Genomic DNA, 25,350 nt, shown 5'->3' with positions numbered 1-25,350 from the left:
TTAATATTATATTCTACCAAACATTTATTGCCAAACCTTATGTCTGGAGGCATGCAATATTTCATTGCAATCCATTGCAATTCCTGAAAGTGAATCTCCTCAAATGACAAAGCTATTTATGATTTTATGGTACTTTGGTCAAATGTGCAACAACACATGGAACTGCTGTAAAGGACAATTATCAGAACATGTTTTTTCACTCTTTATCAAATATTCTCTGAAATTATTGCTTTTCTCATCGTTATTGACTTCCACTTTCAGTAGAAATTTGCTTTCTTTTGTCTTCCAAATTCAACAATGTGGTTGTCTTAGAAAAAGTCTGGTTGAAACACATGAAGGATAGTCACTAATAGTACAATGCAAAATGCAATGCGCACTTAATGATTTCTTATATTTGCTGTATATTTCTTTTATATTTTTCATACTTGAGAATTATTAGATCTTTCCTCCTTAATTCTGAATGTTTAGTCAGCATTTGAAAACCATAGTGTGGTTATTATTTTGCAAGAGTAGCAAATATCAATTATTTAGCTTTTCTGGATATAAATAAGGGCAAACAGTGGACCTGTGACCTCTAATATTAGCAAGGATAATTTTTATTGTCCACAAACTCTTCTGTAAGCTTATACCTTGGTGAAGACATCAGGATACTGATGTGACATACTGTAATTTATGTACTGCAGTGGGGGTTGATGTTTGTGTAAGAAAAGGGGACAAGAACACTAGGGAAGCTTATTGATAAGGTCTCTTGTTTGCAAGGATGTTTTCAAGACAGTCCATTAAATACTGTCTTCCATGTCTGTTCACATGGGTCAACTTTCCCTGGCACACTTTTAGTGTATGTCTTTGCATATTTTGCTTTACAACACAAAGAAATGCCACTCTAAAGTATTTTCCCTGTGAATATTTTTACATATTTGGGACACTGATTGGAGTCAGAGAGCGAGTGTGGAGGGCAGCTCCCATTTGTAAATTGTCCCCTGTGGGCCATGGTGGCACTGGGAGCATTGCATGCCAGGGGCTACAGGGAACTCCTCTTGGTAATCAGCATTCAGAACCAGGTCTGGAAAGTGGAATTGCAAATTCAACTACTTGGACATATCAATATGTCCATCTGACAGGCAGAAATACTGAATACCACACGCCTCCAGCAGCCACAGATTCCTAAATTTTGCCATCTGCTTTTGAAAAATTTAGCCAGAATGTGACATAAATGTCTGTTAAATGCAAAAAAAGAGAACCTTTGTTTGCTTTTGGTTTGATTTTTTTTTTCTTTGTCCTGCTAAGTAGCTGGCAAAGCAACAGTAATGGCTTTAAAAGTTTAAGTGTTTACTTCATACTCAGTGTTTGTATTTGTATGTATTGGAAGCATAGTGTGAGCTTTTTCTGTGTTTTTGGGGAAGAAAGTATACTGTGGGAGTGCATTTGTAGTTTTTAACTTCTTGTCACTGTCATGAAAAGGTAATTTGTACCAAGTGAACTGAAATCTGATCAAGTAACACTTCCAGTTTTCTGTAAAGATTACTTCTTATTCATTCTGTTCTTTTTACATTGCTCATACAGAAGATGTCAAAGCTTCTCATTTATGACAGCATAGTACTAATTCTAAAAAAGGCGTGCACAAGACACAAGATAAAACAGGAAAATTATATGCAGAGTCATTTCCATTTCTCTGCCATTTTTACAAGCCTGTTCCAATAACAGCAAACATCAGCAAACAGGAGGCTGATTTCCATACAGAACCTGGCCAGTTAGTTTGCTTTGTATATACAAATGTGAAAAGCTGAGCAGCTGGTATTTTCAGTGTCCAGAACAGTTTCTCTCTCCCTTGCAGCCACATTTCTCTCTCAGCCTTTTCCATTGGTGCAGTTTACAATAACCTTTTAACAGCAACAAGAATTGCCCCAGAAGTTTAAACTCACTGTGGCATCTGGGAAGAATAGCAAGGAGCTGCTGTGCAGGAAGCAATTATCCCAGCAGGGCTCCAGAGCTGCCTGAAGAGCTGGGGCAGCCGCAAGCAGGCAAGGCTGGGTGAGAGGCAGCGCTTTTTTGGGCTTCCCTTCCTTCATTCTGACTTTTCACTTCTATTTATACACTGAGCAATAAGGGCTTGCTGCTCCAGAGGCAGAGGGATGAGTGGGAAGAGCCCAACCACAGCGTGTTCTCAGTGTCCAGCCTGGCAGCAGCCCACCACCAGCAGCAGGGTTATCGCAGCTAAAGGATGGCACGTGTGAGCATCAGGGAGCGCTGCTCCCCGCGCATGCAGAGCATGGGAACAGTGTATGCTTCATTCTGCTTGATTGCAACCTGGGCTGGCTTATTGCAGGAGTAAAAGGAGCTCCAAGTAGCTCCTGGCTTTGCTGTGTGTTGCTGAAGATCAGCCCGTGTTGTAAAGTCTGTGGCAACAGAGAACGTTTGTGAACGGACCGAGATCTGCATGTCATTCCCTCTGGAGGATCTAAAGTTGAGCACAAAAAAATTCTAATTCTGGGCTGCTCTGTGAGCTGGGGAAACTGGGGGATTTGCTCTTTGCCTCTCTGTACATACATTCTCCTCCTTATTCTTTGTAAGTTTAATTTTAGCATCTTCCAAGCAGACAGCTTTCTGTAGCTGTAAAGTCTAGCCCAGTGGTTTTTCAGCAGTCCTTCAGAAATAATGAAAGTTACACTCAAGATTTGCTTGTGGTTGCCTATGACTGCAAGTTTTTGCCTCAGTCCTGTAACACAAGGCTTGTGTGCAAACCACAAAAAATACAAGGAAATCTGTGATTTATGATTTGCATGTGCTGCAGTCATGAGAGCTGTAGTGAACAGTGATGGAAAAGTGAAATGTGGCAGGTTAATATATGACTTCTGTGTTTAACTGTTCATGAAAAATCAGCATTGCAGTGCATATGCTCCTCTCTTTGACAAATGATGGGAAAAGTTTAATGTTTTCACAACTTTTTCTGCCCAGCATTTACTATAGAAGCGTTCTACTAACCTTAGGCTCACTCAGAGATAAATGCAATAGAAAGTTAACATGGATTTATATCCTTTTGAAGTGGGGTCTCATTTCCATGGTATGTCATCTTGGTCAAAAGACAGAGAATCAGTAGATTTTTAGTTATGTTAGAAAAGATTTTATATTTTTTTCAGGGTTAGTTTTGCAGAATACTTGTTTATTTGTAGTGTTTAATTGTCAGAACCAAAACTTCTTTGGGAATTAACTTGATTATAAAGTTTTTACATAAAATGTTTTGAATGAGAAGTCCACTCTGTCTTGAAAATACGAATTTGGAAATGTATGAAAGAATCCACTGCATTTTAGTCACCTGTGACTAATTTTATTTGCTTAGTTTGGTTCTCAGTTCATGTTCTCTGCCATAAAGAGCTCAGGTCTAGCCCCAGAGGAACTAAGAAAATCCTTCATCCCTTGGGAAGCTTCTGTGCCAGCTCCAGGGAGGAAAGCTTTCACAGGCAATTTAGTGCAGGAAGTGCAGCGGTCACGGGAAGGATCCGGGAGCCTGAGATTTGCATCCCTTGAGCGAGGAGCCACCAGTGGGCAGCCAGGCTCAGAGGGGATGTGCCTTCTCTTCCAGACAAGTGGGAGTCTCAGCCAAAACTGCTGCATCTCAGAAGGTCACAGAGTGACTGAAGCCACAGCTGAAAATAATGACCTGTTGCACAGAGCAGCCAGGAGAAAAATATGAATAATTCATTCCTGTTCCCTCCTCTCAAACGGTGAGGATTTTGTTGTTGCTTCTCAATTGTACTTGTAAGTCTAGGCGATCCTTACTTTTGCGTGTTTTATTTTCTAGTGGGAGCTCATGGTAGAAGACCTACAAAATTCCACTTCAAATCTTTTGATAACTTCAGGCCTGTCAGAACAGTTCCCTTTAGATGACCCTACATAGGAAACTTGAAAAACCCTGCATTTTAGCACGATGGCTTCAAGAAATGTGCATTCTGAGAAATGTCTTCCATCAGATTACAAGTATTGGTGAAGTTTTACCTACCCATCCTTCTAAAGTTTGAAATTGAATGTTAGGACTCTGCTGTTGAAGACTCCTGCTCTGCACAGCTGCTCTTTTCTTAGGGAAAAGTAGGAAGTTTTCTACTGATGAAATACACCCTGTGATATACAGTTGTCTTAAATCCATGTTGTCATCCTGCCAACAGTAGTTTCAGACTTAGAAAAGTAAGACAATATTGTCAATATCTACAATGACAGGAACTGAGATTCCCTTGGAATCAGCAGCAGAGTCTGGAGCCCTTTGGAAAGTCATGGTTGTGCTTTCCTCCCTCCACCCCTGCCACTGTCTGCAGGGTTGAGGTAGGTTGGCCTTTTGTCTTCATCCTTGGTGACTCTGACTCCTCAGAGTGACCTCAGAGTGGTCTTTCTTTTACAGTGGGAAACAGGCTGCTAAATTCCTCAGGAGATTTGGGTTATGTAGTTTCTTTTATGGTTACCAGGTAGGAATTTTTTATATGTTTTAAAATTTGTGGTTTGTTGGTATTATTTTTCCTTATTACGTTTGTGATTCTGTAGGTAATGCAATTAAAAACACAGAAATTTTGTGTAGAAAATAAACCCTGACTAGTCTGAGATTTTATCCTTGGAGGTGTGTAAATAACACAGTAGTGGTGATGCTTAAAAGAAAATTCATGTGTAACTGATACTTCAAATCCTCTGACTTGCTTAAGGGAAGACAAATGAAGACATACCAGACATCGAGTTCAGTTCAAGTTCACTTTTACTTCTGATTTCAATCACTGATTGTAGTGAAAGCTACATGTGCACCAGTGCATCCAGGGGAGATTTATGCATGGGGTTAAATCTACAGTTTTACAGAAATTTCACAGTTGTCATTGTAAACTCATCATTCCCAGGCAGGGCCTTCTTTGGATATTGCAGAAAGATTGATAGTCCTCGATATAATTTTAGTGACCCATAAAAAGTGCCTAAGTGTTGTCCATTAGTTGAGTTTAGTGTGTTTTCTGTACTTAATAAGTAACAATATGAAAAACAGTTTATTAAGCATTTGCTTCTTCTTTTTGATATTTTTTGGTGATCTTTGTAGAAGATATTTAAGACCATGAAGATAGTAGTAACATGCTTTTGTTGTAAGATTTTAATCTTGGTTTATAATAAGAAAGGAAGCATTGCACAGAAAATGTTTTGCACTGTAGCTGTGAAAGCATTTCAGAGAAGTATTTTATTGGTTCAAACATTGCAATATAAACATAGCTGTGTGTTCAGAAATTAGTTGTGACTAATGTGAGCCAATATGGATTATTGTGAAGTAAATCTTCCTCTGAATTAAATCTTCCTTTGTGATTAACAAAAACCAAATGTTCATAGAAAGTTAATTTGGAATTGTTACAGTTTCAAACTTCTGAAAATCACATATGCTGAGGCATGGATTTTTCTTTTCTGAATTTCATTTATGGAATTCTGCATATATCTTGGCTGTTCCTACAGTCTTGTTGGGTAAAGCATCAAACACATAAAGTAATTCTGATATTTGGTGTCTTGTGATAATGACAAGGGCTGAATAGCTGTCAGCTGCCTCTGAATTCACCGAGATATTCAGGACACAGATAACTCTTAAACTTTTGTAGATATCCACCTTCTTGTAGTTACAGCCACTAATAATGAGGCCAGAAAAGTGGGAAAAGGAGTTGTGTGAACGGACTTGCATCTGATCCTGCCTCTGATATATCAGATTGTTTGGGGTGCCAGGAGCAGCAGCTTGAATCTATTGTCATTTTATCTACCTTAAATACCTTCTTTTTACATAAAGCCACCTTCCTATATATTGCAGCTTCCTTTAGGCTGGCTGCCTTCAGGCTTGTCTCTCTTGCAAAGCTGTTTTGTTGGTCTGTAGGGTAGCAGGGAACAATTGACTTGCACTTCATCATGACAGATTTACAGCACAGGAAGACCACTTGAAAGAATGTTTCAGACTACTTTCAAATAAAATTTTTTGTGTGTTTGATCTGGAGGAGGCAGCATGTACCTTCCTGGGGTCCCAGGGACTGGAACGGAAAGCAGGACAGACTCAGTTGTTTGAACTTTGAAGTTAAACAAGAACAAATTTAGTCATTGTTGAATACCTGCTCCAAACACATTTTGATGTCTAGTGTCTGATATTTAAGCATGCTATAATAGGTAGAGAAGAATACATGGGATTCACAAGGCTTGGAACAAGATACAAATTTTTAAATAAAAATTAAGATAATGATTTTTACCCTTTTTTGTTCAACTTTGTTCAAACTGCAAAGCTGCCTTCCATTGCTGACATTCCATGCCTTACAGCCTCTCCTGCAGTGGTGAGTTGTGATATGGATATTTTGGGATGCTAGACCAGACAGAGGAAAATGAACAAACGCTGTGTTTCGTAACTAAGAAATAAAAGTTCATTTTATTTGGATATACCATTGGTGGCACTGTTAATTACAATTGCCTGGACTCACCTTGTACTTCGACTGTTGTATTGTTATTCATAATTTACACTTTTAAAGCAAAGGCAGTGTCTGACATGTTAATATTACATACCCACCACTTTCAATTTAGAAAATGAGAGAAAATGAGTTGTTGTGTATGCTGTACTGTGGAAGACTAAAATATATTGAATTTGTGGTATCACATATGCAGAAACCCTGGCTATACAAACAGAAGTCAGTATTTCATTCTGCCGTCTAAATTTGATTTTCCTATTAATTTGTTTGCCTTTGAAATATTTTGCAACAGAGCAGATTTTATTTATTAAATAGAAATAAACTAGAAACTGAAAGAAAGTTAAAAAAATGTCACTCACATTTATATTTGGACTCCCCAAGCATTTCTCTTATGGCTTCATTCTGTCTCATATTTCATACCACATTTCTGTGAAAAGTAAATGAATCACCCACATATATAAAAATATTTCATAACACAGACAGATGGGTACGGATTTATATGTGCAGAAATTTACTCACATATACACAACGCACATAGGTATATAAAATATGGTCTCAGAATAAGAATATATGTGTGTACAGCTATACTGAATTCTTGGTGGTATGTTGTAGAACCCTTGGGTAAGTTTTTATGGATTTGATTTATTGGCTGACTGAGTTGATTCATTATTTGTATATGATTTTTTGCTGCTGGGTGGCCATAATTTACAATTCTGGACCTAGTTAACTCTGTGGGTGCCTAGAGTTTTCTGTATGAACATCTCCAACTATTGTTTAAAGAAATAAATGAAGTGGACTTGCTTGAATGAGCAATTTACTGAGGAGGAGCAAAATATGGTCAGGCAGGCAGGTCATAGAAAATAGCTTTCAAAAAGTCTTTGTAAGTCTTTGTAAGTCACCACCATATATTTTCTTAACATACATACAATAATCCACACATCGTACAGGCAGCTGAAGATCATCTGTGAAATGCTTTTTCTCTTACTAGAATCTTTTTCTCTTATTAGAATCAGTCTTTTTCTCTTATTAGAATTCAGTGTTATTCTTGTATTATCCAACTTGTAAATACCTGATAGATTTGCTGTTAGGCACAGAACAAAATACTTGAAGAGGCATGAAAAGCCAAAAAGTGTCTTGGCTTCATTTTGGTATAAATGAAACATGACACTTACTTCCACAATTAGAATTTTAGCTTTGGCAGTTAGCAAAGCCGTTCTTTTCCCACGGCACAACCATATCTACTAAAGTGGTGGAATAAAACTGTTTTCTGTATCTTGTTTACTAGGAAGAAAGGACTTCTGCTGGTATTCAGCATGGTCACAACTCTTCAGGAGGTTTGGGATGTAATGGTATACTCACTGCCTGTCACTTTGCAAATTATATCATTTGCTGCTATAAAGTCCAGCTGGTGTACTCTGGGGCAAGGGCAAAAATATGAGAAGAGCCAGAGCACTCAAATTAAAATGCCTTCATATACTGTTAAGTATAGGCAGACTGTGAAGAGTTGTAATTTGCAAGATTTCATGTACTGTCTCCAAAGGTGATTTGACTGTTTACAGCTCTCAGTACTGGATATGAACTTAGTAAGACAAATTCAGCAGTGATTCTTTATGTGTTCCTACCAAATTTTATGTACTTTTTTTACTTAAAGCCATTGGTCTATGGTCCATAGGTATTTCTGGGAGTGCTTGTTGAGAAGAAATACTGCACATAGACAACATCAATTTTTCATAGCTGCAGTTTTCATTTGCAATGTCATATTAAACTGAAGGGATAGTCTAGTCTTATTGAGATGGTGGGTGCCTAATTTTTCAAAATGCATTGGTAGTTGCCCACCAGGGGAAGTTCACTTCCTTCTAGCCATCTGTGAGTGCTCCAGTTACAGACGTGTAATTCCACATTCAGTGGTGGCACATTTTATTGTAGCTGTGTAATTTATCACAATTCCATGTGGAATAACTGTCATTGTAGTGAAAGTTCTAAACCCTTCTTATGTTTTAAGGAAAGCAACCAACCTAACAAAAGAAACCCCTCTGCACATGCATTCAGAATTCCATGTTGTAAGCACAGCCTCCTTCAGCGTGCATGTCACATCCTAGAAAGTCTGCCTCAACATCCATGAGGGAATGCTTCCTCTGCCTCTTCTGCTTTATCTAAATCTCAAATAACTTGCAAGAAAAGCAGCTTTCAATGACTTTTTAGTTTTTCATATGTTTCTGCTTTAATGCTTTTCTCCATCTATGCTTTGAAGAGAGTCTTGTAGCAATTCCTACAAGAAATTCCTAGGATTGTTCTTGCTTAAGGTTACAATTTGTGCAAGATATGCAGTTGTGTCATATTGTGGTGGATTTGGATGGGATTTTCTTAAGTGATAAAATAATAGAGGAGCACAAATGCTACTGAATGTCACTAACATTCAAACTTTGAAGACATACACAAAAATCACAGATTTCAGTTTACATGGTTTTGAAACCATCAGATGAGCTGGCAAATTCTTGTGACATATAAATACATTTTTTTGTTCTATCCAGTGTGGTCACTATTTATATACATAAAAGGTAGAAGTTTCTGCATATGTATCTGGATATACAAGTACCCCAAAATGCAAGTGAAAGTCGTGGGGTTTTTTTAATCCTTTGCATATACTATTTGGAAAATCAATTGCTTCTGTGATTTAGGGACATGTAAAACAGAAATAAATACATCTGTAGACTTCTAGTTATAGTTTACATCCTCTTCCTCTGCTCACCAGTTCAGGCAGTCAGCAATCTAAAACTGCATATAGATTCTTGAAAGATGTGTGTTTGCAGGTCACCTTTATTTTTTTCATTCCTCATGCCTCAAATCTCCACTGAAATTTCAGCATTACCAGCTTTCTGAATGATAAAGGACATTTCTCTTGTGCTCTCAAGCAATGAGTGCCAAAGGCAACAGAATGAAATTTGTATGCAACGCTGTCTACACTCCACGTGTGTGTCCATTTATCTCAATAACTGACTGTCATCTCTGTGCCTGTACATCCTACAATGACAATCAGAGCCCAACGCTGCTCGAGATGTCAAATTTCCAGGGATAGATTTCTAGCTGCAGGCAACTCGAGCTAAATACCTCATATTGAGAACACTCTCTTCTTGTCACTGACCACATTAGAGCCTTTCATGTAGCTTCATATGTGCCTTTTATTTATTGTCTACTTCCACCCATGGCTTGAACTACAGTGGCTTTCAAAAGTGATAGGGCTTGTAAGCATATGTGTACTTCAGAATGTATCTTCTGTAATTGAAGAACTTTTTTTGTATATCAAAGTAAACGTGGTACATATGCAGCTGCCTACTCAAATTTTGATGCATTTTGGTGAACTTTGCAACTTGTTCAACTATTTGGTCAATAAAATGGGAGAAAAAATCCTTTTAAAGGAAGGTATTTTCATATGCATTTAATGTGCATTTTTATATAATGTAATAAGAATTGAAATCACAAAAGGTAAGTGTGTTTTCTGATTTGGGGGTTATTGGAATTCTGTTATCTCCCAAAAGCTGAATTCAAAATTAAGAGCAGAGTGTTATTCATTTCTCAGTAATAATGTAATTGCTTCTGCTCATCTGCTTATCAGCCTTTAAACTTACCTATTTAAGGTGAAGAACTAAAGAATAAAGAATTTCCTTCACTTCCTTAAGAAATGAAAACAAAAACAAACACCAAATTCATGAATAATAATGAGCACGACCAGCAGCAGGATAGTGTGCACATATTTCTTGTCAAGAAAAAGTAATTGCAGCACTTGATGTGAAAATGAGATTTATGTCTCGTGCTAATTTTTACTCTCCAACTGATTTTATCAATGCATGGGAAGGAATTACAGTCCTTCTGGCTAACAAGCATTAAATAGGCTGGTGAGCATGCATTACATCACACAGAATGAAGAAAAAACTAACAAGTCTTCAAATCTCAGAGATTTTAAAATATTGATGTAAAATTAAAACACAAGCTTTCTGCATAAGAGAAGGAAATTAGCCTAATAGTAATTTTTTCCACTTTTTTAGTGTGATAGGTAAAACCACAAATGGCTTGTTCTGTTTTATTATCTGTAACAAAATCTTTTCCCAGCTATTACTATTAAATCGATAATTCATACTGAAGTACTTTTATTGTCTTTGGTTTGTCCTAGATCAGAGGAGGAAAGCTGATGATCACATACACACGAAAGAATGATGCTGGCAAATATGTTTGTGTTGGAACAAATATGGTTGGAGAACGTGAAAGTGAAGTTGCAGAGCTCACTGTTTTAGGTAAGAATTCCTTTTAGAATCTGTTGATGAAAATGTCCATCTTTTGTTTTTCCTAGTAAGCCTTTCTCTAAACATTCTGATCCATTTCTTTTTCAGTGCTGAAAATGTTTTTCTCGTGGTTGTGATCTAGTACATAGAAGGAAGGTAATATATCTGCAGCCCACCTGGGACAGCTTTTTCCTCTTATTAGATGCTTTTGTATTTAATGCTCAAACTGAAAATAATTCCAGTGTCCATGACTGGATCAGTATTGTGAAATAACAGCAAAACAAAAATTAACAAGTTTAAGAAGCAGAGGCTTAGTTTTTCCTTCTTACTGGAGAGAATCAGAATTACTCTAAATTTCTATTTGGAGTAATTATCCTTTCATTTATAGGAACGTGTGCTGAGTGTTGTAAAACTACAACAGATCTTCTTGTTCAAGTGATTCTATTGATAGTCCCTCTGAGCATCAAAAAATGTGTTTTCATTTAAGATAGCTGAGCTTAGCTGAAAATTGTATGTTTTGATGCAACATCAGGAGGAAAGCTGTAAGTCCACCTGCAGTCCCAGTATTCCTTTAGCATAGGAGAATTTAGGTGCTTTTCTTTCAAAATATGTCCCATTTTACTTTAAATTAGAGGATGCTTGAGATAAGTTGAAAAAAAAAAAAATAGGTGTTGCATCTTTACAGGATGAGACAATCCAAGCCCTGGTTCACAGCCCACTTGTTTCCATCACAGTGCTGCTGCAGTACTAGTGGCTTGTTGGTGGTTTTATTTTTGTTAAATTCATGTTTAAGAGCTGTCTTCTCTGTCTTTGGCACTTTTATCTGTCTTCCCTACACTGTTGAGCTAGGACTCAGGCAACTTGAAGACCTGTTCAGAGTTTCGTGTGAAACAGGGGTTTCCTAAATAAAACAAGGTTTAATGCCATCTTAAAATGTTCAAACTGAATATCCAGGAAGAAGGTGGTATGTAACCCTTTAGAAGCTGAGGAAGACTTTGTACTGCTTTATTTTGGTTTTGTATAAACCCTTTTGAAGCACTAGGGGAGGAAGTTTATTTTCAAATAGACTTTCAGAACCTTCAAGCAAAATCTAAACTTGAAAGTTGTAATTAATTGAGTAAAGCCCTGGCACCAGGCTTCTATTTAACTGTACCATTTAACAGGTCATCATTAGTCTGCTGCCAAGGAGGGAATCATGGGCTGGGCTGTTTGATAACTTAGGCTGAAAAAATATTTCTGTTGCTAAACACCTGTAAGAGGGGTGCATTGCAGGCAGAGCTCTGTCTGGCTTTTTCTTCATCTCCTGTTCCTTTCAGACATATTTCAGATTTTCAGCCTGAAAACTGAATGGCCTGGGGAAACTAGTGAGGTTTTGTTTTCAAATAGGTCAGTAAAGCGTTTAATGTCTTACCAGCCTGTGTCTAGAAATCTTAAAAACAGTTTATTCTTTCAACTCGGACTTGGATATGCATGAAAAAGCATGAGTAGTATGCTAACTTCATATATTAAATGTTTTCTGTATTAATCTTCTATTTATGAGGTTTGGTTATTTAGAAGTTGAACTTTTGCTTCTAGGTCTCTGCTTTAGATCAGAGGGAGGATTGCATGCCAGAAATTGTAATATTAGAAAGTTTCAAAGTTATCCTTGCTAAGCTTTCCTTGTATGTACCAAATAATCATGTGACAAAGATAGATTCTTAAATCAGTGCTGATTTCCCTTATCTGTTTCTGCATTGAGTAAGAGTGTTATAAATGGGCAGACAAAAACTCGTGGGAGTCCATTATTCTTCCTTTGAAAACTGATCTGGAGAACAACGTGCCTCTTGTGGGTTTTGCTGTTGGGTAGCAGTCTTAGTCTTACCAGATCAGTTCTTTTTCTCTTGCATAGTTAAGTTAAATATTCTTCCCCAAACTGTTCCTACTCTGAAATTTAATCTGGATGTTCTTTTCTTGCATTCAGGTTTGGTTTTTTTCGGCACCTACAAGAAAGGGGCCAGGGTAGGGGTTTGTCTATACTTGTATCTTTTTAATTCACAGCTAGATTTATGTCTGTTGATCTCTGTTTTATTTCTCACTTCTTGTATATGAACTCAGGCTAGAACTGACAGCTTTAAAGATCAACTTGCTATTTCATTTAACATTATTTCCTACCATGGCCAGCAAAGTAACGTTTTCTACAACACAAGTGTCCAGCTGGTCTGGACATCCTTGAGAATAAAGGAAGCTTTTTTTTTTTTTTAAATAAGATTTTGTTCAGTCACATTTCCTTTTCGAACCATGAAGATTTTTTAATATTGAATCTCTGTGTCTGCAAATCCAGAGTAATATTTAGAATTGCTTTTCTCAAACACAAATGTGAGACATGAAGAGTATGGGATTGTCTCTTTATCCTCCTGTCTGGTTGTTTTGTACTCCTCTGAGAAATTTGTGGAGTATTTTTGGGTATTCACACTTCCTGATGGTGCCAATGGCCTCAGACTGTTGCAGTTCCAGGGGGATGATATTTATATCTTTAGTACATACAAGTCAAAACATGCAACTGCCTTCTCAACTCCCTCAGAGCTTTCACAGGTTTATAGACAAAAAGTTCATCTGCCTTAGGCAAAGGAACCTGCCAAACACTCTCCTGCTAAACCTTCCCAGTTATTTTATGGACATGCTGTTGTCATCTGGTGCTGCTCTTCTAGATGGTTCATTCCTGGAATATTCCAGAAATTGTTTAAAGCCACTTTTATCCTTGGGAGTGTGCAAACCTCACTGCAGTGCAGCCCGGCGTGGAATTATGAAAGTGTGCATAGCCCAGCAACCTAAAGCTTTGAATCCTGTTACAGGTAGAAAAGCGTATCAATACCTTTCCTGAAATCTGCAGGGTTTACCAAAACAACGCAGCCTGTACTGGGGTCACCCTTTGTTCCAGAAAGTCTGAGCATAAGTGTGCAGCAGTTAACCTGACTGTGGTGAGCCAGGACTTGGGTCATCCATGTCCTGCAATTTAAGTCAGGGATGGCAGCAGTTTTGATGAACAAAAGCTACAGAGAGGACTATCAGAGCTGGGATCCCTAACGCCTGGGAAGAATGATGTCTGTACTCCAATGATTTCAGAAGGCTAATTAATTACTTTATTATACTATATTACACTAACAAGAACTATCACTAACTAGAAAAACCTGTGACTCTCAGCTGTTGGACTCCAACAGCTGTTGGCTCCAAATAGGTCCATGAATCCAAACAACCATCACCAGAATCCAATCAAGCCATCACCTTGGGTAAACAATCTCTATTCCACATGGGCACAAACCCAGGTACAGATAAGACTGGTTTTCTCTTCTTCTCTCTGTGCTTCTCTAGGAAAAAACCCTGAGACAGAGAATGTGAATGCCACAAAGGACATTCTGAATATTTTTGGTTTGTTTTACTTCGTGTGTTCTGGTGAAAGAAAAAGTTGCCTTTCAAATGCAGCACTGGAAATTATTGCACGGAATGCTTGCTGCTGACACCTGCAAGCAGCCTCACAGAGATCCTGTGCAATCTGGACACAGAACTGCTGGATTAATCCTTGTTTTCCTTTTCTTTCCCTTTAGAGAGACCATCTTTTGTGAAGAGACCAAGCAATTTGGCGGTGACTGTGGATGACAGTGCAGAATTTAAGTGTGAGGCGAGAGGTGACCCAGTCCCTACAGTGAGGTGGAGGAAAGATGACGGGGAGCTGCCAAAAGCAAGGTGCAGTACTTGGAGTTACCCTTTTTGTGACATCTAGTTTGGTGTATGATGAGGGCACTCAGTGGTTGACAGTTAGAATTTCTTTGTCTTGAATGCAAAAGGCCTGGCTTGATCCAATAAAACATTTCTAATTAGCACTGTGCTCTAGTTGAATTTGCAATTTATGTTGAAACTTAAGAACGGCCTGCTTTCAAATTTTTGTTGTGACAACACACGACAAATGTACCACAAAACAACCAAGTTCAGCCAGTAGCATCAGATACAGATTAATTCTTCACCTGAAGAGTCTTTTGTGATTACTAAAAGTTTTGGAGAATGCATTACAAATAGTGAAAGAGATTACAACATCAATAAGTACATACTGGAATTGCAATTGATGTAAAATGTAGTCTGGCAATGTAGAAAGCTGCCTTGGTTATACATGTTTTTGTTGCTAGGTTTCGAATGAACTTCCTCGTTATTGCTGGAATTCAGACCAAAAAGTAAAACACGCTATTAAAAATAAACACACCCTGTGATAGATCAACATAGAGGCAGATTAAATACTAAATTTACTTACTTCGAAATCCTAATTATCAGTTTAAAAAACTTTCAGGGGAGTGGACTGAAAGAAGAAAACCCTTTAATAGGATTGGATTTGTTGGCCACTTACTTTTGAAATCCAGCTTCTTGATAATGTTGTCCATAGCTTTAATAAAAACTGTCATTTTTAGGAGAAAAATCTACTTACCATAAATTGAAACACATTGACTGCATTATGCATAAAAGAGAGAAAGGTGCTGAAAGGAAAGAAATTGGTGAAAGGCCTTTAGGAAAGGCCTTTTCCCTTCGAAAAAAAAAAGAAAAAAAAGAATTAATTGTGATTTATCTTGGCTTTCAAGCAATTCTGATCTTCTTGGGAACAATATTTTATTTCAACCATGTTAAAAAACATTTACTTGTTAAAAAAATTCTAATAATTAAGATGTTCTGCATTAGGACTTTGCAATTGTGTGCAAATAATATCAGAATAAGGTTTTCAAATATTTGGCTATATTTTGGTTTTAAAACTTTATTTTGCATTATCAATTTATATGTATACTTTTTTCCCCCCCTTATGGGAAATACGGAAATGAGAATATTTTTAGAGCAAATCCCCCATGGTTTTACCCTTTACAGAAATTGTACAAAGTTATGTTATTCCTATTCATTGTTAACTACTATGTATATTTAAAGATACGAAATCCGTGATGATCATACCTTGAAAATCAGAAAAGTTATGGCAGGAGACATGGGATCATACACTTGTGTTGCAGAAAATATGGTTGGAAAAGCTGAGGCATCAGCAACTTTAACAGTTCAAGGTAAGAGTGTTTCTTTGCAAAGAATAAAGTTGAATAAAGTTGTACTAGAATAAGTTGATTTTTCTTTGTACAACAACTCTAGAGATAAAAAAATGTGAAAATTCAAATTTGTTTTGAGTTGCATTCTGAGGAAATGGAAACACTTCACATGTAAGATTTTTTTAAGCAGTCTTTACAATGCTGGGATGGGGAACCGAGTATGTTTTGAATTTCAGTTCTTTAAGTTCAGAATCAAGTCACTTGCAATCTTTGTATCTGAAACACAGAAAGAACAAAGTCAGTGTTACTAAGCTGCATTTTTTTAATTCAAGAAGAAAGAGTTGCAAGTTCAAGTATCTGCCAAGATTTTTCAATTAACTATAGTAGAGAAGCAGTGAATGATAAATCTGTTTGTGTATCTCTTAATACACCAACCCAGACCGCTGGAATTCCTGTTGCTTTTTCATTATAAAGGCGTATTGTAGCACTACTGTTTCTTTGTAAGATAAAAATTCAGTGGAACCCAATGAACTAATATGTATAAAAATCCTTCACTGCCTTTATATACACAATCCAGATGTTCACTATTCAGATAATCCCTCTCTTCCTTTCCTGGCTAGCAGACAGGCAATGATGTCATCCTGATGCTTTTTTCTGGGCGCTGATGTTCCTCCTGTCCTTTTCTCTGTTCAGTGGGAATTAGTCATTATGGAGTTCTGGGGAAGTATAGGCTTAAAAGTATTTTATTTGGTAACAGGCCTCTATTTTGACACATTTACTGTAACAGGAAAGGTCTTGCCCTGAACCTGCTCTCGTTTTTCCATCAGAAACATTTGGTGTCCCTCTGTTAGGAAAGTATTGAATTCTTTAGTTGAAGCTCTCATAAAACCAAGAATTTTGAGATGTTCTGTTTTGTTCGTCACCATGATGTTTATACTTCAAAACTCATACCTTATGTTTGTAAAATAACCAGCTCTCATGCTCAGTGTTGGAGACTAAAGGATAAACTTGTGAGTAGTAAGCACAGTTTATTCAAAGGAGAAGGACTGAATTATTTCTTAAAGTATTATTTGTTCTGAAGATCACGTCTTAAATCAACTGTTAATCCTGTAAAATGTTACTATTAAGAAAATTTGCTTTAATGACTGGTTAAGCAGTAACATTTCTGGAAATAAACTCTTGGTGGCCCTAATCTTTCATAGTCCTATTCAAAATAATAAACAAAAACATACTTGAAATCCCATTTAGCTTAATGGTGCTAATAGATATAAAATGACTTAAGTATGTAGATGTTAGAAATTTAATGAGATCTTTTTGATAATAAACTGGTATTTTTAAGGAACAAGATCATAGGCTAAGTCCTGATTCATCAAGATCCTAATTTTTAAGTGCTTGTATTACACAGTAGATATTTACACTGTGGCAGCTTTGCTCTGAGGGTATTGTTATGGGGTAATTTGTTTCCCAGTGTGAATGGATTACCTCCTGAGCCATTTGTCTGCACTAATGTCTGCATAGGAGGGATTGATGTGAGAAACTGTAATGTGTAGGTGCAATTTGTAGTTGGTAATGAAATAAATTATGATCAAAATCCATTTACTAGTGTATCCAAGAGACCAAGTTTTATGGGAAGGGAAAAAAATACTCCTCTAGCAGATGAATTTTCCATTCGGATTTTTTTATATTTTTTCTCCCTTTTCTGCCTTCTCTTGTTCCCTCCTCTCCTTTTCCCTTGTTAAAACACATGGGTTTTTTTCCTAAAGGATCAGCTTTTTGCCTATGCTGTATCTAGAAAAGTAGACTGATCTTGTTTCAGTACTAAAATAAGATTGCTCTGACTGTTTGTGGACACACAGCTGTTTGACTTTTTTTTTGTTGTTGGTTCATTGCTTTTTTATGATTTTATGGGGTTTTTTTCTGGGTGATTTAAGGAATGCAACCAGCAACTCTCTTCTGCACTTTTGGTTATCGTCACATGACCTAAACTGTAGAGTTTAGTAAATGTGTGTTCTGCTGTGCCAAACTGAGTTATTTTTGTTGCCTATTTGTAAACAGAGGGCTGCATTGTCAATCACAGCTTCAGACATTACAGCTGCCACTGTGCAGGCATGTTCAATTCAGCCAAAGGCAAGGAGGGAGTTTGGCGTGGGTTTGAGTGAGTTTGGGTTATTTGCGGAGCTTTGGTTTGGGTTTTTTCCTCTTCAGTATCTCAGCAACAGGCTGTGGTATTTCTGTGCGAGACTCTGTGCCAGAGGAGGAATATGAGAGCTGTCAGGGGTGACCCCAGACGTGTGTCCATGTCAGGAAAGGGACAGTCCCCATCTGTCAAGCGTCGGCGCAGTGGGGCTGTGGCAGGGAGTGCAAGCAGCGCTCTTCAGGGCCTCGGGGTTGGCAGCACTAGGAAATGGATTTATCTTCTTCTCTACTCATCATTTCCACTGACACCATGGCTGAACCCAGTGTGCTCTCTGCTGTGGAGGGTTATCTGGGGCACTAAAAGGTGCAGCGTGCAGCGCCAGGGCAATTGAGATAGGCAGCTGTCGGGGAGGTGCGGATGGGACGTGGTGAACAGCTATCCTGGGTCTCACAGGGAGCTGCCCTGGATCCCACAGGAGCCTCTCCTCCTGCTCAGCTCTGCCTCGTGCCTGGTGCAGGCCCTGCAGGGCTCCCTGTTCCGGGAATGCTGCACAGCCACAGTGATGCTTCTGAGCTGGGAGCCAGCCCAGGCCGTGTCCCTGGACTAGGAACTGTCAGCTCGGGTAGTTCAACTCTGCCTCTCTCTATGTAATAAACTGTTAACCGTAAAAACACAAGAGAGAGGAGGGAATATCAGTTCCATTTTTATGTTCTTCCTGCTCATAGCACTGGCATCACATATGCTGCTTACTGGAATCACTATTTTCCTCTGTACAGGCTCATAACTTTTGGAGCAATAAGAGTTTCCTACATGCATCCCATGACTTCAGCCATATTCACAAACCAAATTTGGAGTTCTGTATTGACGTAGTGAAGTTTGAACTCTTCCTTTAGTGTTTTACTCCTGCTGCTTAGAAGCATTTCCATCCCTAAAACTGTCAAGTTATCTTATTGTCTCCTTGGAAAATTAAATAGTTAAGGAAATGTAATCCTGATGTTGTTTCCATATACCTAAAATTGGAGATTTCTACCCTCTGTTTTCATTTTGCAGCAATGTGTACTGCATCTGTAAGGCATCCAGAGACATTGCTAAATACATGTGGAAGCATTTCATTCAGGGGATGATTAATTATTAAATAAATACCTCAATCAATACATAATGCCAGGAAGCAGCCCAGAGCCCATTTTATTTTGCCAACATGTTATATTTCACCAAGTAGCTGATATACTTCAGAAAAGGAAAAAAATGGCATCACTGCAAACAGTGAACTTCTCTCTAGCACTAAGCAAGCTGGATATATTTATTGTATTTATATTGTATTGTATTTGAAATATATATGCAAGATGCATTTCATGTTTTGTGTAGGTTTCTATTGTGTGACTTCCTTAGCTTTATGCCTCAAAGCAGGACTTTAGGAAATATATTAATTTCATTACTATATACATATCATTGAAAGCAATGTTCCTAAGACACACAAAATTACCAAAGATGCATACTTCAGAACTTCAGTAGTAAAAGAGAATTAGTTTTACCATTAATGCAGATGGAAGTAGGGCATCTTCAAGAAATTGCAAATCCCACATTTAACCATGAAAATACTTTCAAGCAAATCTAAGAACCAAAGGTTTTACATATTCTTACTTACTTCCATTTGCTTTGCTCCCATTTGTGGTACTTATTTTGGCTTTTTTGGCATCTAATTTTATAATAAGTTTATAATTTCTGGTGAAATGAGCTGTTCTCTGAAACACACAAGTGTAAGTTAGGGTTCCAGTGGCAGCCCTAATCTGCAGCTGGCCAGGAACCATCACAGCAGTGGCAGTGTAGGTGAGACTCAGCAGGAGCTGGGAGCAACAGCTCCAGTGACTCAGTTGGCTTCAGGACTTCAACATTGGCTGTAGGTGACTGTGGTAGTCTGCAGAAGATTGGAATCTTTTCCTTGAACAGGAGTTTTTTGAGCTCTTAGCTCTCCCTACTCAAGCAGTGGCTCTGGAGGAGTGTGCAATACTTGGTACAGGGCCCTGCCTAACTACACCTAAACCTGCTGCAGCAGGGACTGAACTGTAAAATGTAAATTTTGCCATTCAAAGGCACTAAGCACATTTGGTGTTATCTGTTTGGCAGGAAAAAAGAAGAATTCCTATGGAAATTGTACCGACCAGTTCATATTTTACAGTGGCAATGTCTGATACCAAGCCTTTTTAGATTGTGATGTCTTTAATTTTAGGGTTAACAGAGCTTGTCTGCAAGGTAGATAGAGAGTGGAACTTCGGATAAGTGACTCCTGGCTGTGATTTTGCTGTAAGAGTCGACTGACAAGGAATTTTAATCTGAAAAGGTGGCACATGCTTCAGGTCTGGAATTTCCTCCTCCTTCCACCTCCTCTTTGTGCAAGGTAGCTTCAAGGCACACAGTAAAAGACATCAATTTGATAAGGCTTCTGGGAAAGGCTGTGAATACCACCCGGAATATAAAGGAATAGGATTTGCTCTTTCATCTGTCTGATACCATATAAATGTTTCCACTGTGTCAGGCTGCTGGTACACATTTTAAGTTGTAAATGTAACTGCATTAAGCATTAAAACAACAAAGACAAAATTCAGAATTTGACAGAAATGCTGTTGAGGTGTACAGCAATTATTATGGATTGTAGTGAACCCTTCATAGTCTCGGAGCTGAATTTAACCACTGGGATTTTAAAACCAGGATTTGGATTTAAGTCTGAACTTGTCATGTTCTCTCTTTAAATCAGTATTAGTTCCTTCGAAATAACTGTTTTGATGCAATATTCTGCCTTCAGTCCCTTGAAAAAGGAAAGAAGAATAATGATTGTCCAATGAACTTCAGGATTTTTTTAATTAGTAAACTTTTGGCAGGATGAATGAAGGAGACCATCTCCTGTGATTTCAATAGCTTAAAGAGCCCATTTCCCCCTTAATGACTGCAGTAAACTCTGATAGCACGTCAGATTTCTATCAAGGATCTGAGGAGTTCGACTGCCACCAATTTCTGGTGAAGGAATAGAAATCTTAAAAGTTAATCAGCAGGAAATGAGAAAACTGTCTGAAGAGCAGATTAGAGCCCTGAAGGTTCTTGTCTTAACTGATGCAAGTGATGAACACTAAGATTCCTGACGCATTTCTAAAACATGGATAAAAGAAGGAATCTGTAAGTATTTTAATAAATAACTGCTTCCATGCTTTTTAAGTGCAAAATGGATGTTGGCTTGGTTTGGTTTGTTTTTTTGCATAGAATCTCACAACAGTGACAACAATATTTTACAGGACAATAACACAAAAACTTTTGAGATTCCTTCCTCCAGTTTGGTGCTTTGAAACACGGACTTGAGACAGATGTTTTTAAGCATGTAGAATAGGCATCCAAATAATTTGGAGAAATGTTATTGCAGAAATAAGTTGAAGCTAGAGGTTTTTTACTGCTGAAAGGGGTTTATTTACTGTATAATTGTCCCAAAATGTGCATTTTAATCACTCAGTGCAGAGAATTGAAGCAAGTAGGTTTGTGTAGCGTACTTCGGCACTCAATTTTAAAAAAAAAGTAGCAAAGAAAATCTGAAGGCGCTTTTCTAGTGCCTGAAATTTCCTAAATCCCATGGCTGTGGAAAAAGCAATTGTTTTTGTATTAGGTTTCACTGCTGCAGATTTACTGTGACTGCTGTTCTAAAGATAACATTTCAATTATTCTTTCTTTGAAATAGACAAAGTAGATTTTTACTACAAGTTGTATAATTTGAAGATTTTTGGGTTTATGAATAAAATTACAGTGCAAGGAAGAATAATTTTAATTGGTTGTTCAGCAAACAGTACTTCTATATGTTAATTCTGAAATAAATGTTGGTTTTATTAAATTATGCTAAACATCTGTAAAAAGGTAATACTCATTCTGTTTGTGCCTAGTTCATAGCTGTCAGTAATACAGTGGTTGTAGTACAGTACTAACTTTTTGTTAGTTTACTTGCATCAGTAATTTCTGAATTGATCTTGAATTTAAAAATGCTGAATAACAGTGCATTGAAACATTATTTTGATAAGCTATTTTGAGTACCATTTGTTAGTATGAGTTGTGTTTTGTTTGAACACTAAAATGCTTGGTTGCTAGGTGCTGAATAACACTCAAGAACTGGTAGTAAAGAATTTTGCTGCCTTTGTATGTGGACTTGATGGCCTTTAGACTCAGTATAAGAATCTTGCAGTGTAAGGAAAAAAAATCCTTGTTCAGGCTGAACTGTTATATATGAATTATCATTTTCTGCAGGAGGTATTTGCTTGCTCCTCTTGTCTTATGACTGCACACTAATTCCCAAAGTTTGCGATGACTTTTTTTTTTATCCTTCTAAGTGTGAAATAAGATGACAGGGCAGAGAAACAAAAACAAAGTCTTGGTCTGGATGGATGAGGTTGCTTGTTTTGTTCTCCTAAATGCTCCCTGCTCTCTAAACACAGGACTGGCAGGGATTCTGTTCTCTTTTTGTGTTTCTCTGTGGCCCATGAGAGCCCACTTAGGACTTGCACCTCCTCACATGAGACAGCTGCTCTCTCTTTTGGCACAGTTAAGGTCACACACTGGGTCTCAGTACAGAGCAGGGAGTCACCTGAGAGTTCTGGCTTTGTCCACCAGCAAGGTCTGATGGGCCTTTCAGACTACCAGCAACTTTGATAGCATTGTCATATTTTGACAGAGAACTGTATGAATACCAAGCTAAGTGTCCCTCATTTTTTTAGTTTTATTTTATTTTGGCAGGTCATCCTTATTTCCGAAAGCATCTTGTTCCCATTTCTGCCACCATGACAGTAAAAATTCTTTGTACATGGTGAATAGTGTGGCTTGCAGAGAATTCTTACGTGTTGTATTTTTTGCTGCCCATAATTAAATATTGTTAATATGTCACAGTTAGCTTCCATTATTAGTTAACACAGTTAACATTATTGAAACATAAGTTGGGGTGTTAGTGTAGACTTGGTTGTCTCTATGTGGGGGGTGTGGCATCCCCATGAGAAAAAATCCAGGTTTCTTTTGAAATAATACATTTCATTTGAGAATATTCCTCACTGAGTACTGCATGCCCAAACCAACATTTTTTTAATGATCACAAGTTAGTGCACTGCAGAGATTTATTGTCTTTCCATTTTTAGTGTGTGTTGGTAACCGTTGATCATGGGCCTTGGCCACTTTTCACAAATAGCTTTAACTTGTTATAAGGAGGTTGCTATGGATTTCAAGTTCTCCTTTCCAAGAAGCACTCTGTGCTATCATAAACAGCTGGGGAAAAAAATCCCACTCAGTTTCCTTTTCATTTCTACTATCTTCCACTGTTAAGTCAAAAAATGCAGTAGGAAGCTCCTAAGAATACTTTGAATAGTATCTATCTATCATAATCTTTTTGTACTTCTGAACAGTTTATTTAAAATTCATCCTTTTTCAGTCTTTTAAAAGGCTTTAGTATAAATATTTGTAGCCACGACTACTTAGATTGCAGCAGTGCCTAAAATTACCTCAGTTCATTTAAAACACGAGGGAAGAAAACTCTTCTCTGAAAAGAGAAGCCTGGGAAACAGGACTTCACAGTGTACCACATTACTCTAGTTTTTAAATAGATGGAATTAGACTCGTCATAAGAGTGCTCTCTAAATTATGTTTAATTTATAGTGTGGTTTAGGAGGATCCAGAGCAAGGAAGGGGGAAGGTGGACTAGAAGAGGAACTGGAAAACCTTAAGTCCCCCTCTTTCTCTCTTTGTCTTCTACCTTCCATTTTTCAGATTCCTCTTTGTCACCTCAAGGCAGTGACTACAGGATTTATACACATTTTAAACTGTGTACTACATGTATTAACCTGAGAAGTGCTACCTTTAAAGCTGCATTGTAAAGCTTTTTTTGTTTTTTATCATAGAAATCAACTTTGAATCCTGCAGGAGCACAGATTATGACCTATCTCAATTTTTTTCCTAGTATCAGTTTGAAATTATATAGTTATATGGCTAATACACAGCTGAAACAGAGCCAGATTTTACCCTCCAGCCTCTTGAATCAGAGTTGAGGAAGGAAACACCTTTCAGCTTAAACTAAATATCAGAATGGCCAGAAATCCATAAGGAGTGAATGCCATTTGATTGCTCTTGAAATGAGAACAGCACCCAAGCAGGAGGTTTGGTTAGTGCACAGATCTTGTGGTGTTTATCAGCAAAGATTGGAGTTTAAATCACTAAAGAGAGAAAGATTTTAGACATTTTCAAGCCAATAGGGGAAACAACAAGCTCTCAAAACAAATTCCTTGTTCCCACTGCAAAGCTGGGAGAAGGCACATTCCTGCTTGCTGCAGGATGGAGAATCATTGATTTTGAATCCATGGTGCTTGAAGCTCATCTCCAGAATGGTTTCTGGAGTTGGTGACATTGAGCTGCCAGGCTGCATGTGTCATGACATCCTTGTTTAGAGGTGTTCCAAAGCCCTACCCTGGCCTGTCTCTCTGCCTGGCATGTGCAGCAGCTCCAGAAGCACTTACATTTCCAAGGCTGTGTCTGTCCTGTCAGCACCAAGGAGCGACACGTGCCTTTCTTCCTGCTCAGACCACTTCCCCTGGAGCACGTCAGCTCTCCTGAGAGCACAAAGGCGCCAGCCCTTTTCCTTCCTTTGGGGTTTCAAGTGCAGAGGCACAGCCTAAATCCAGCCTGCCAGGCACGTGCCACGTGCTGGGAATGAGAGCAGCAATCCTGCCCTGCATGGTCAGAGGCAGTGCCAGGGTGATGTGACCACCAAGTTTCCAGACTGCAGCTGTCTTGAGGCTTCTGGAGGAAGTGCACAGTGACAAGTGCAGGTGGCAGCACCTCAGAACCCTGAGAGTGGCACTTCTTGTGCAGGGCATAAACTCCAGCCAGTCTGTTTCTCTGTTACTGCCCAGCACGTGTCATGGTTTAGCCCCAGCTGACAACTGAGTACCACACGGCCCCTCAATGCCTCTCCACCAAGTGGGATGGGGAAAAGAATCTGAAAAAAAAAAAAAAATCAGGCAAACAAACCAACCAAACCAGAAATCTGAGTTGAGACAAGAACGCTTTAATAATTGAAACAGAGTAAAATATGCTAATAATACTAATGATAACAAAACCAGTATTAGTAAGGAAGAGAGAGAGAAAAAATAAAATTCAAGAGAAACAAGTGATGCACGGTACAAATTGCTCACTGCCTGCTGAAGGACAACCAACTTCCCCCTGAAGAGTGATCAGCAGCTCCCACCCATTTATCACCAGTTTAAATACTGGGCATCATGTTCTCTAGCATACAGCATCCCTTTGGCCAGTTCAGGCCAGCTGTCCCAGCCATGCTCCCTCCCAGCTTTTTGTATCCCTCCTCACTTGGCAGAGCATGAGAAGTCCTTGACTTGGGATAAGCACTGCTCAGCAACAACCAAAACATGAGTGTGTTATCAACATTA

The 25,350-nt window shown here is 38.2% G+C and overlaps 1 protein-coding gene across 8 annotated transcripts in view; it reads left to right on the top strand.

The window, feature by feature from the left end:
• The window catches only part of ROBO1 (roundabout guidance receptor 1), a 684,057-nt gene that overhangs the window by 587,968 nt on the left and 70,739 nt on the right, over positions 1–25,350 (top strand). For all 8 annotated transcript variants that reach the window (XM_031505944.2, XM_077790952.1, XM_077790955.1 and 5 more), the window contains 3 exons: positions 10,612–10,732; positions 14,302–14,440; positions 15,656–15,783. In XM_031505944.2, the coding sequence (XP_031361804.1) occupies positions 10,612–10,732; positions 14,302–14,440; positions 15,656–15,783 (388 nt within the window). The remainder of the gene's footprint in view (positions 1–10,611; positions 10,733–14,301; positions 14,441–15,655; positions 15,784–25,350) is intronic.

This window comes from Lonchura striata, chromosome 2 (genome assembly GCF_046129695.1).
Source record: "Lonchura striata isolate bLonStr1 chromosome 2, bLonStr1.mat, whole genome shotgun sequence".
Lineage (NCBI taxonomy): Eukaryota > Metazoa > Chordata > Aves > Passeriformes > Estrildidae > Lonchura > Lonchura striata.
This window is presented reverse-complemented; position numbering and strand designations above follow the sequence as displayed.